Source organism: Amphiura filiformis, chromosome 8 (genome assembly GCF_039555335.1).
Source record: "Amphiura filiformis chromosome 8, Afil_fr2py, whole genome shotgun sequence".
NCBI lineage: Eukaryota > Metazoa > Echinodermata > Ophiuroidea > Amphilepidida > Amphiuridae > Amphiura > Amphiura filiformis.
The window spans coordinates 68,090,965-68,105,263 of NC_092635.1; the positions used below are offsets into that span (position 1 = coordinate 68,090,965).

Genomic DNA, 14,299 nt, shown 5'->3' on the forward strand with positions numbered 1-14,299 from the left:
TATTTTACACATGTTGAATAGAGATGCAGCACAATTCAATTCATATTTAACAAAACCCTAATTTACTAGATGAAGTACCAAAATGAGTGTTGCTTGAAGCCAGTACGAGATATTCGACACTTATTTTGGTTCCTTTCCATCTCTTTGAAGTACTTCACCACATACATGTACTATCTTGTACTCTTGTATCATCTCCTTAATGTGCCCCAGAAACTAGTTCCTTTTATACATCACTCACAAGTAACACACATACAAATCCCAACAGACAAGCTGACTTGACAGAGTGACATTTTGAGAATCAATACGATGGGTTGATTTGTCTGCTTCTTTACACAGATGTATACACTAAACATGTATGGTCAGGGAACATATATATGACGGGATGACAGACTTGATTTGTGCGATTCTTAAGGGATGGGGTATGAACAGTATTTATTGTGGGACATTAGAGCACATCAGACCTATCGAATTGCATTCTGAATACGAAGAATGTCATTCTGATATCAAATAATTTTGATTTTTTGAAATTCGCAATTTAATACACATTTTATGGCAAATCATTAAAATTGATATTTTTGATATTTAACAGTACTTGAAGTAAACTTTATAAATCTGATGATTTATACTTAAAGTGTATGTAGGTGGGATGAAAAGCCGACGATCAATTGAAAATTTTGACCTTTTCAGATTAAAGATATGGATTTTTTTTTCCCAAAACACACAAAAAAAATTAGGTCTTTTTGGGAAAAAATCCATATCTTCAAAATGAAAGGTCAAAATTTTCAATTGACCGTCGGCTTTTTTCTCCTGCTACATACACTTTAAGAATATATCATTAGATTTATATAATTTACCGAGGACTGTTATATATCAAAATTTGAAAAATATCAAATTTTATAATTTGTCATAAAATTTGTATTATATTGTGATTTAAAAAATTAAAATTATTTGATATCAGAAAGACATGCTTCAGTATTCAGAATGCAATTCGATAGGTCTGAGGTGCTCTCATGTCCCACAAAAAAAATACTGTCAAAACGCATAATAACGCTCATTTTGGATCCCTTAATGTGCCCCAGAAACTAGTTCCTTTTATACATCACTCACAAGTAACACACATACAAATCCCAACAGACAAGCTGACTTGACAGAGTGACATTTTGAGAATCAATACGATGGGCTGATTTGTCTGCTTCTTTACACAGATGTATACACTAAACATGTATGGTCAGGGAACATATATATGACGGGATGACAGACTTGATTTGTGCGATTCTTAACAAAGATATATAAGCTAAACATGTATGGTAAAGAACACAGATACGGAGGGATGGGATGGCATACTACAGTAAACATGTATGGTCAGGGAACATATACAACAGGTTGACATCAACTTGATTTATCTGATTCTCTACAAAGATGTTTAAACTAAATGGTCAGGGAACATAGATACAGACAACGACATACTACTCACCTAAAACCTGGGAAATTGAAACCGGCTGATGCAAACCCATCTTGAAACAGGGACCCTTGCCCTACTTGGCCACCACCTCTTGATTCTGAAAGATTGGGATTATAGGAACATCAATGAATTATTTGATAGCAAGATAATTCTTTTTAATTACAGTCTAAAAAGGAAAGAAACAAAAAGCAAAAACAAAAAAGTTTCAAGGTACTATGAACACTACTATCAGTGATCCCAGAAAAAGCAAAATATTAGGCCGAGTAAGAATAAAAACATGTTTCTCGTCCAGGTTTTCAAAAAAAAAAAAGAAGGACAGCTTTTTATTTTCTATCGAAAAATTGGTACAAATACCCATAGTTGGCCTGACATTTAGCATACATAGAATAATGCAAAAAAAGATGCGGCCTTTTTATTTTATTGCTCTGGTAGGTAAGCTCCCTCTAATGATCACAGAACCTTCCAGAAGTGTTTCTTGTATATTATAAAAGGCTATAGAAAGCATCTCAACTTCCTAGACATCTTTCTTCAAAACTTATAGCTAAATTTAAAAAAATTCTAAAAATATGAAGCAGCCTCAAAAAGGAAGCAGGAGGGGACAAGAAACATGTTTTATTTTTTACTCAGCCTTAAACATTTTGTAGTGAGTTGGAACAAGAGGGGAGAATACGTTATTGAATTATCAGGTATTTGGTTTTCGAATTAAAAAGTGACAAAAGGAAAGAAAGCAGCAGTTACTGAAAAGACTTCAAGTTCAATTCAATTGTGCGTTGAAGTAAAAGTGTCTATACCAACAGAAAATGTCAAATGTTATCTTTATTAGGTTGCTTTCCATCATCCCACTTGCAGGGTATGCAAAAAATGCAAAAATCTGATTTTAGATGCTTTTTAGATTTTCTGATTTAGCAGCTCACTGATACCATCTTTAATTCATGCAATAAATGTCAAGTCTTAAATCAACATGCAAACAAATGACTTTCTTAAATCAACATTTAACCCATTTAAATTGCATACAATATTCACGAGTAGATTTAACAACTCATGTACTGTACTAACAAAAAAATGAAAACTCAATCTGCAGTCTGTGAAATCCTTACAAATCTGCCAATCGAGGAAAATATCAATCCCGTAAATGCCGGCTCAACATAATGGAGCTAGCAGAACTTGATATGATTGAAAAGAGTGCTGTGAATCCCGGCAATAACATTGTGAGACATGCAACCACACGTACTACCTGGTTAACACGCCCACACGGTAACGCTACAACTTGCCAACGACTATTCCAGTTAAAATCCATACCCCTATGTAAGACACAACCTTAATATCTAACACAGGGAGATGAGGGAGTGTAGATTTCAAAATGGAGTCACACATTCAGATGCGCCCCATTTGAAATTCACACTCCATGTGTGGAAGATCAAGGTAATATCTTCCACAGGGGGTGTATCGATTCCAACTGGAATAGCCCAATGCTGCTTTGTAAATAGTATCCATTATCAGACATGGATATAGCACATCACGGCACAAGTTTGCTCAGTTTATTTTCAATATTCCTGATGAGATGCTCCTCTACGGCTGTTTATTTTGTCTGAGCGGCTTCTGATGTATTTATTATCTATTTCATGACCACAGGCGCTAATACCTATTTCAGGAATGAGAGATCCGCATTTTGTTTGATTTCAAGTGCCCTGTTAACTTTTCATCAGACAAATACATATATGTAGAGTGTATGATTTGCATCAAAAGTATCTGGAAATGAATTTCATGAAAATATTCATCTATAAATAGACTGAGTCAAGACAGTCATTTCTGCATCTTTCATTTTTGTTTTATTTTCTACATCATGTGTGTACGATGGTGTGTAGGGTTGTAGGGGTGCGTATGTGTTTGCTAGCAAACTAGGACAAACACTCACACTTCACATTTAAACTGTGGAACACTGCACAAAACTCCACAGTTCAAGGAGGTCTGCAAACGACCACAATTGCATGTCTAATGTAATTGTGAAATAAGTCCTCTATTGTACATGAGACATAACGTCCGCAGTTGCTAGGTTAAATTCCATGACACACAAAAATACACAAACCAAATGGTGGAAAATGTCCTCGGCATGTCAATTGAGTACAGATTCAGACGAAACATTTGCACACTCCTAAACAACATCCAAGTTTGGAGGCGATTACATGTATGTGGGTGTGGGGGTGTGTGTGTGGGGGGGGGGGGGGGGGGTTGGTAGGGATGTCCCCAGTCGTAATTCCTGGTCCTAGGGCTCCCCCTATGGGTGAAAATGTCAAATAAAGCATTACTACAACTGGAGACCTTTTAGGGGCAGGGTGAGGTCCCCAGTTGTAAGACAAATAGATCCCCAATTGGTAGGAGTTTGGCACATAAACACATAAAAAATGAAAAAAATAAAATTACACTCTATGGCTTGCCAAACCCAGGCCTCAACTACTTGATATGAAGAGCTCCGTGACCAGACAGGTTTAGAATTTGATATGCATACGGTAGTAGCCACTTGAATCATCCTTTCCTCCTTAGCAAAATCACTTATTGATAGGTCTCATACAAACAAGAGCACATCGTTTCATATTTTGAATTAGTACCTGGGGAAGACTTGGCATAGTTTTAAACCGAGCACAGTATACAAAAAAATCCGGATATGAACAATGTACATTCTGTATTCAGAATCGGTTTGCTTACCACCAAAGAATGCAGCAAATGGATCATCAGTGCCAAAGAAATCCCTGAAGACATCTTCTGGGCTGCGGAACTCAAAGTGAAAGCTGCCGCCAAATGGATCCCTGAAATCACTGAAGTCTGGTGTGCTGTTAACTGTGGGAAGAAAATACGCAAGAATAGATATTTAAATTTTTAATTTCCTAAATATTATAACTACTCTTAAACTAGGTCCTTGACCCGATCGCCAGCCTCATTTTTCTTCATCAAAATTGAGATTTTGGTATCGGAAGAAAGCCTGTATTTTTGACATTATCCCAGTGAAATTTAACGCCCAAGATATATTTTTTTAAATAGTGTGAACAAAAACGTAGTGATTTGTGGTAACCACACCGGAAGTGTATCCTATGGGGCATTGTTATACAGTTTTGCTTCACATATCAAAACCACTGGAGCAATACGACTCAAAATTTGGAAACATATTGTTTTAATGGTAGGCCTCAATCTAAGATAGAAAAAAGAACATGAAAAATCAGACCACGCCTCTTTAGATTTGAGTGTTCATTAGAGGGCGAATGCAAAATTCTTTGCAGGCAGGGAACTAAGCCGATCAACATAATAAAAAAAATCCATTTCATCAATAAAAAGTTTATACCAGAAATATTAGAGCATCATATCAAACAAATCTAAATTGTAAATTCAACAATTGATTTGTAGCAAATTAAAATTAATAACCATGTTTGACCTAATTGGGCTGTTCAGTTGAAATCCATACACCCCCTATGGAAGACAGCATGTCCCAAACAGGGGGTGTAGATTTCAAATGGAGTCCCCTAAAATCCTATTTGAAATTCACAATCTCTGTGTGGAAGATGAAGGTCATATCTTCCATATGGGGTGTATGGATTTCAACTGGAATAGTCTAAATCACAGGAAATCTGTCCTTGCATCATGTTGAAATGAAAGCAACATTTATTCTCGAGTTTCCATTTGTCTTGAAATGCAACTTCATGCTGCTTGTAATATGTCCACTGTAGCTTTCAAAACATAATACATAAGCGCTGTGTTGAAATGACTTCTTTAAAAGCAAATATAGTACTCATCATTTACCTGCGAAAGTATTCTAACAACACTAACATTGAGTCCAATTGATGCGTACTGCTAGTAAACATTACCCAATTAATTGGCTATTCCAGCTGAAATACATACACCCCCTATGGAAGCCATGACCCTAATCTCCAACAAAGAGGGTGTAGATTTCAAACGGAGTCACCCATTCAGGTCAGAACCCCTTTAAAAATTCACACACCATGTGTGGGAGATTAAGGTTATGTCTTCCACAGGGGGTGCATGGATGTCAACTGGAATAGCCTAATTTATTTTAAGGTTGACATACATCTCAAGTCAAATGTAATGCAGGGACACCTAAAGCACCATACAAATCTGTGTCTTTAAGTGTACACAGTGTTTCCTTTAAAATTACTAGCCCAGTGTATACGAGGTACATGGAATGAATTGAATGAATTCCCTAGACGCAATTTCCTGACAACCCATTGTCACTAAGTAAAAGGTGTCTATCCTCAACACAGGACTGTGAATTAAAACATGCCTTTGTAGCAAATGTAGGTTGCAATATCATAACCTGGTTTTTTGAGCAGGGTTACCATACCCGTCATTTGGTAGCCCAATTGGGTAACCTTTGAACATTTCCTGTCCTATATAACCCATTGGTTAAGAAAAATATTTGGTGACTTTTTTCAACACTGCCCCCTCCCCTGCTGCAAAAATTGAGCAGGGTTACCAGTTACCAAACTCTTGATTTAGCAGCCCAATTGAGTGTCTTTTAATGATATCATGACCTAATAAACACCAATGATTAAGAAACAAAATTGGGTGATTTTTCAACATTGCCCCCCCCCCACCACCAAAATTAAGCATGGTTACCATACCTGTGATTTGGTAACCCAACTGGGCAAATTTAATGAAAATCTGTTCCATAGACACCAATGGTTACGAAAAAAGATTGGGTGACTTTTCAACATTGGCTCCAGCAATTTTTGGTAGGTTGCTGTCCCATAGAAACTAATGGGTAAGGATAAAATTTGCGGGATAAATTTGGGCAACTTGACAGTGATTTGACATCTGATTCTGGCTGAGAATGTTTGGTTGGTATTAAACCCTACAATGCAGTTTTGAGTTGCAGCAAAAACAACTTGGCACATTTTCACACACACACATAAATTCCTACACTGCTCAGTCTCTGCTAAGATGGGTTGAGCGGGTTCTGATGCAATTTGATTTATGTTATCTATTCTTATAATGCAGATTACTTTTTTTCCCTTCATATGAAATGTAGGATGATACTAAAACAATCCTGTTTATTTGGGTTGTCAGAATAGATGGGTCAATGAGTTTGTATGTACTTTCCCGAATAGATACACTATAAAATGGTACACTGGCTCGACGCTAGCCATGTTTAATACCAATTCTTAGACAGTGGATGTGGTTACATTTCATTGGGTCTGGGTGTTGTCTATGAGGTCGTAGACGACAGTGGCCGCATCATCAACGACCATGCTTGTCGAGAATGTAGCATGTTGTAGAGCATAATACACGAACGTGATTACAGTATGCACAACTAAACTGGTGAAACAAATTTCATTCATTTCAGAATGATGTTAACTTAATATTTGCTCAATAAAATCATGTTTTATGGTGATTAAAAAATATATTTAACTGGCTGACAAAAAAATTGTAGTGAATACTTACTTACTGTGCCGGCACCCACTACACGATAGTAAAAACAAAAATCCCAATCGTTTATTCTCAAATTTGCAGAAAAACATTTCAGTACCAAAAATTTGTATCAATACAATTTTTTTCTGTAACTTGCTATAACTTTTAAAAGCAAACATCAAGAGGGACTACAAAATTATACTGATTTTATGCTTCCTTAATATGAATTTGATAAAGCCTGACAAATTTTCAAAGAGTTTTGTCGCAATTTCAAGCTTTTTCCAAAAAAGAATTGAAAATCCTACTATGCACCTGCTTTCTATGTCTCACCGCACAGACAACTCTTACTGAACACTTTACGTGTTCATTTCCAATTGCATGTAATTTCTAATTAGATTTTCAAACATAATATCTGGAGGACACACAAGTGATCAAAATTTTTCACCAAATATTATCAATTAGATTTTGCACATCCACATCTGAAGGCTAAATAAGTAATAAATGTAATAAATTATATATGTGCCAACCTACCGCCGTTCTGTAAGCCGTCTACTCCGTATCTGTCGTATACACTTCTTTTTTGTTCTGAAAAAGGAAGATTCAAAGAAGTTGAGTTAGGTACAAATTGCATGCACAATATCAAGGGCCCCTGGGTATCTGTGTGCTACCACAGATATTTTATACTCTGGAGCATAACATGCATCCATGTATGGGTAAGACAAATTCAACTTTGAGAATGGAATGATTTTGCATACATTGAGTTCTACAACAGGTGAAAATAATGCCATACAAGTCTACATTGAAATGGCTGCAGTATGTTGTATTATCAAATTGTTTAAAAAAACACACGCAATGACGCTTTTAGTTAAAGCGTCCAGCTTTTAGTTAAAGCGACCACTGAATGATGAAAGTGATTATTACAAGAACCTCTATCCGTCAAGTTCACCAGAAGGTGTAAAAAATCATGCTTGCCCAGGATTTAGACCAGGGACCTCTAGGTGTAATTTAACTTTTGCGATCTCAGTAATACACTGTATCACCAATTTGGTCACATAATGTGTGTTACTGGTTTGATGTTCTCATCACAAATTTGTTAAGTCGTTATGAGCGTAGTGTTTTTTGTGTTGACAACCACTCACTTCTGGCAGAAAATCGACTGACCAATTTAATCCATCAGAAGTCGCCAGAACGCACAGAGTGAAATTGCTACCAGTTGAACTCGAAGTGAGCAATAGCAACCAAGTACTATTACTGCCTTAATTGCCACTAGCGAGTGCACAATTGCTACTGGCATTCGATCATCAGTAATTTGTCTCTTGATTGCTAGGACTGCTGGTAAGGCATGGTGGCTATTCCATTTAAAATCCACACTACCCCTGTGGAAGATTTAGCCGAGGTCTTCCACAGAGGGAGTATGAGTTTTGATTAGACTAGACAAATTGGGTAACTTCCATTTGAAATACTCACTCCAGTTGTGGAAGATATAGGTAAAGCCATAATAAAGAGGGAGTATGGGTTTCAAAATGATAAACCCTGACCAATTACATTTGAAACACATACTCCTCCTGTTGAATACATTTCCATAATCTTCCCCAGGGGTAGTGTGGATTTTAAACAGAACAGCCCATTACATGTTCTTGACACAATTTCCTTAAAAGCAGCCATGACTGATTGTATCATTTGTTTTGTCTGACAAAACACACTGAAATATTTACGATGTCTTCAAGCTTTGAATTTGAGAGTGTTAGCACACAAGAGAGAAGGTTATCAAATTCACAACATTCATGTATCACGGAATAATGTATTAGCCGGGGTTTTAGCGTTAGGTTCACTGGAGGCAAGGCAAAGCGACGTATTGATCTGGCCGTAAGTCAAGATTTGGTAAAGAGATGAGAAGGTTGTGTTGCAGCTATAACATATATATGCATCCTCATCATAGCAACTCGAGTTACACACCTTTTTATCTTAATACATCTATAATGAGTACAAAAATCGATAGAGGTTTCACATTCAGCAGCGCAAAGATTATTAAATTTAAATTGCGTAAAAAAACCTAAGTTCTTCTTCAATACTAGAATACTAATCTAATACTATCTGTGTTTTTAAACATTTTTTTTAAATTAAAAAAAAAAAAAGTGCATGATGTAGGATATGAATACCAAGCTTTTTGTTTCACTTTTTTGACTATTTTATTCATTCACCCTAGCACGCAAGGATTAATACATTTCCCAGGTCCGATAAAATGGAATTAAAGAAACAAAGAAAGTTGTCAAGATGTGTTTCAACTTGCAAGGTTATTTTAAGAGAAGTACAGAAAACTGCATGAGGGAATTGAGCTGTAAAATGAAATGTTCTTCCCCGAGCACCACTGATATCATACACAGTCGTCTACTGATATCATTTATCGGTCTCATCGATCTAGTTGCTTTTAAATTATACAGACCTAGTCTGGAAGAAATGGGATTTTGATATCGACAAAACCTAACAAAATGAGAATGAGACGCATATTAGTAAAATCAAATCATCAGTTGAACGCAAAATGGTCGTAAGTGTTTTTCCATTCTTAAGCCCGTTACATACTCCATTATCGCAGTATTTCATGATGGTTTTTTTGTAGCATTGGGAGATGGAATTGAAATATAAGCCTTGCAATCGTTAGGATGAATTTGTTTTCTACTTTGGTGTTACACAACCCTGATTTACCAGTCAACAATCAGAAGCATACAAACACTGCGATATCGCAACAAAGTTGAACAAAATTCAAATCCATGTGCGCCGAGAAAAGCATGTCCTATTTTGCTGTTGTTGGAGGAGGACGGGACCAGTGTTCCTTAGGATTTTCAGTTTGGGCCAATTTGGTAGTTTTGCCCCCCAAATCGACCTGATGAGTCACAAAAATCCAGCTTTTATATTCTCATTGTCTTCTTTACTTTTTACAATATTTTTCTAGACCAATTTCTCAACTTGCTGGGCCAATTGAGCACCATCTAATTGGGCTGAACCTCTACCTGCAACCAGTAACCTGTTGGTATAATCAGTCTGGTTTTGCTAATAACACCTGATACAAATGTTAGTTATACTTACTATCTGATAATACTTCATATGCTTGTGAAATGTCTTTAAATCTTCTATCTGCTTCATCTTTGTTATTTGGATTTTTATCAGGATGCCATTTTAAAGCTAATTTTCTATATCTGTGGACAGAATTAATAAACATAATGTTAAAGAAAATCATTACTTGTGTTCAGATGTGTAAGCAACCTAGTCATTCCGAGGGGACCAACATCTGGAGAGGAGAAGTTTGTCCCATGCAGTTTATCCTTATTTTCATCCTTGTTTGTCCCTTATTCACCTGAAGATATATTTTACCCAGATGGAGTCTACCCAAGCCCGCGACACTCCGGAGGACAGCAGAGGACAGAAAATGTGACTCTTGTGCTAGTCTCCTACACAACCAGTAAAATTATTGGTCCTGACACTCGTCGTTTATAACCGCCATAGTCTGGCCCGCGACCGAGACTAGGCAAATGTGACTCTTGGACTGTCTTCACGTCGGTATAGGCCGTTTGCACGTAAATTGTACGGAGTGTCTCTTCTCTATCTTCTTTTTCTCGGGTCTACCCCCTTTTGATCGTATCAAACTATGCAATCGCAAGAAGTGTCGTTTAAAAAAATATATATTTCCATCACTTGATCGGATCAGCAACTGCCAATATATGAATCAGAATTGCAACCAGTTGACTTCAAGAGAGCTTTCTAATAATAGTACTACATGTAGTCACAACTGAATGATGATAGTGTTTTAACAATTGAAGAGCTTATTTCCACAACCCCATGTGTCTCATTTACTTTACATTAGCAACAATGAGTTGTACCATCAACAAGCTATTATTTACCATTAACAATGCTGCATAACAATATGCAGACTATTGTTGTCATTTGGGAAACAAAGGCCTCACACAGTATTGTTAGTACTGTGCGTCCATCCGCTGTTTGCTTTGGAATGGTGCATCCAACTGAAATTATAATACCTACATGTAGCATCACAACACATTGCAATATCGCACAGTGAAATTAGAAACATGGGATAGTGGACTTAACACGGTTTGGAAATAAGCTCTTCAATTGCTACATGACTTTGATCATTAGCGATTTTCTTTGCCGCACACTGCGATTGCTAGTTTGATAAGTGCTTGACACTAGCGAGTGAACTTTGCTCTTGGCATTTTCCATGTGTTCCAGATTGATCCCACTATTTCATCACAAGCACATTATTGTACTATTATTAAAGGAGGATGCCAGTGCTGTACGGTGCAAAAACTGATTGATGAGCCAATGGCTCCTAACTTTATAAATTTAGGCGCCCAAATTTTGCTCCCAAGTAAAAAAACTGAGGCGCCAACGCACCATATTCCAACTTTTCTCAAAGTCATTCTGCCACAATGTTTATATCTACGTTCAATTTTAAGGGGGTTTCCCTGTCACAGCCACATGTTGTGTTGAATGAATCATCGCTGCTGGATACTCAATCTACATACTCCATACACAGCATGTACAGTGTAGGCCTATATAGATATGTTTTCCAGAAAGTCCCCATTGAGATGTCATGATATTCATAGCCGTACATTTGTACTATTGAACACTTCATTATTTACACGTTTTGCATTTGCTGGCGAATAAAAGCTTCAACAGTTGGTCGCCATTGGCGCCAAGGATTGAAGGTTTAGTCGCATCAGAAAAAATCTAGTCGCCAATGCGCCTAAATTGGTTGCACCGTACAGCACTGGAGGATGCTCATCCCCACTTTTTCTTCATCAAAATTGAGATTTTGGTCTATATCAATTAATAGAAAGCCTATATTTCAACTGCTCAATGCCAGAAGTGGGTATGTGCACTAGCTGCCATGTGTAGATGAGTACATATACTGTGTGTAAATTGCCAAATGTTCACAGGGTAGCTATTGCACTTACCCACTTCTGGCACCGAGCAGTCAATTTATCTCATTGACCCTATCAAAGAGCTTGGATTTTGTAAGCAAAAATGTACCTTAGAAAGTGTGTAACTTAACATAGGACCTACATGTATATTAGTCAGTATTAACAAGGGCGAGCAGTCGAGGCTGACGCAACCTCACTGGATAGTATGCTAAAGCAACAGAGCCTGAAACTAGTGCTATTACAGTGTCGAATGCTTACAAATACCACATTACCTTGCATTTTAATTGTACTTTAAATTTCATATATTGCAATTACATGAAAAGTGTCCAAACTTTTCATTTCATGATCCAGGTCTAGAAGATGTTTATATTTCACAGGGAGATAATAAAAATTTCCCTCAAAAGTGGCAATATTTGCATTTCCCACAATTTTCTTACTACACACAAAAAGTATCTTTAATACTCATGAAACAAAAGCGATTTCTTAAAACACTCAAATTATATTACCCAATAATGCACCTTGATAGAATTTTGTTCACCGTACGTTGATACCTCATTTGGAAATTGGCACAATGCAGCTTTATTTCCCACGAGTTATACCCATCTGAATGATTAAAGGTAGATTTTCATCAAAAGTGACAAATATGGATATTTCTTCCTTCAGGGTAATTCCCTTTTGTAAAGGGCTCTGTTAGCCCCTGTTCCAATATCTGTGTGTTAGCTGTGTGCATAATCTGCATGTTTTGAGGAAAAAGTCTGAACGTAAATTTTGACATTTTTGAAATGCTCTATTATGCATTCAAATTGGTACGTAAGCTGGGGAAATAAAGTCGCATTGAGCCGAATGAAGTATCATAATACACAGAGCAAAATTCTCCATACATGTATCGACCACTCTATTTGGTAAGTTTTAAGTGTCTCTAAGAAATCGCCTACTGTTTTAGATGTAAAGATACTTTTTGTACACAGTATATACTTCTTTATTAGGGAAAGCAAATTTTCCTCCAAATGGCAAAATTTCGCTGGAAGAGAGAGGCTTCCTTGATTCCACATTTTTCCAGGCAAGATTTTACTACTCAAACGTGTAGGCCTACTGCCTGAAGGGAATCAGAAAGGTTATCTTCCATACCACCTAACGAACACTTTCTCCTTTATGTTCTACATGTCTCGCATTCCTGACTTTGGGCTACTAAAAGTGTATTAAGTCATCTTTGCTCTCTTCCTGAAACTTCAAAGTGGTTTGGGGACATCTTGCAGTGTTTAACCACAAAATTCCTATCCTATTAACCCACCTTGAACATGGATAATGACTCTGTGTATTATTCAATAGTTTTGATCATTGATAAATGATAAACTTTTTGATAAATATATCTACTCTTAAATGTACACCAAATACTTTCTTCACAATCTACACTCCACTTAATATATTTAGTGAAGTTCAACTTACGATTTTCTGATCTCTGCATCAGTGGAACCCCCTGTGTACCCCAAGTATATCGTAGTAATCCACCATTTTGTTGACTAAAGCTTGATCACTCCAAGCAGAACCAGCTACACACGGCGGCGGCACGGCTCGCTACCTCCTGAGAGTGATGATATGATACCCAGCCAGTGTTTCTAGATGGTTGTATTCACCAGGATCTGTAAATATAAAAGAACAAAATATGAGGAGTAAGATTTAGCAAAGTTACAACCTGCCCTTGAAGGTGGATGTGATGTATCTATTACCAAAACATGACAACAACAAATCACCATCCTTTAAAAAAGATGTCTCACTCTCCACATGGACATTTTATACATAAAGACAATATACTGCAGACATTATTACAAAACATGACAACAACAAGTCACCATTCTTTAAAAAAGATATACAAGTACATTTTGTACATTTAAGGCAATATACTGAGGACATTATTTTGTGAAGGTTTAGTTTTTCCTGAAAATTTCATTTACTGAGGCCAAAATAACAACACCTCAAAATTTCTGTAATATAAAGCTAAGACAAAAATATTTTCGTCTCGGATATATAAAGAACTCACAAAATTTCCCAAAGCTTAAAAATCTCACAAAATTCACCCAAGCAGCAAAACTGCACATGGCATACATGTGTTTAAATCATAATTGAAAATAGTTACATATTAAAAGATATTAATTAATTAATCCCACTATGTAATGATGTACTATGGTATGCATACAAATTCTATCTCTGTAAAATAAACAAAGTCCTGAAAAAAAGTACTGCACAATCTGATAAATAGATTTGACATCCTTTAACAAAATACAGACGTAAATACAGGGATGAAGCACCGACATAATATCCTGAAACTGTTTTAACATTTCCTGAAAAAGTGTATTTCCCTATACTTTGTACAGGGAAGATCCAAGCAAAATTTCCTGAAATCAGGAAATTTTCCTGAAGATTTACATCCCTGTAAATAGCGAAAAACTTTCTCCCGCATAGTGATAATTCAAATAGCAGCACATCT

General features: G+C 36.5%; 1 protein-coding gene across 1 annotated transcript in view; it reads right to left on the reverse strand.

The window, feature by feature from the left end:
- Window positions 1-14,299, reverse strand: part of LOC140159382 (dnaJ homolog subfamily B member 6-A-like) — an 82,579-nt gene that overhangs the window by 31,110 nt on the left and 37,170 nt on the right. Inside the window, 6 exon segments of the mRNA XM_072182838.1 lie at window positions 1,475-1,559; window positions 4,166-4,297; window positions 7,409-7,462; window positions 9,962-10,071; window positions 13,261-13,289; window positions 13,291-13,454. Of these exon segments, the coding sequence (XP_072038939.1) occupies window positions 1,475-1,559; window positions 4,166-4,297; window positions 7,409-7,462; window positions 9,962-10,071; window positions 13,261-13,289; window positions 13,291-13,326 (446 nt within the window). The 5' untranslated portion in view covers window positions 13,327-13,454.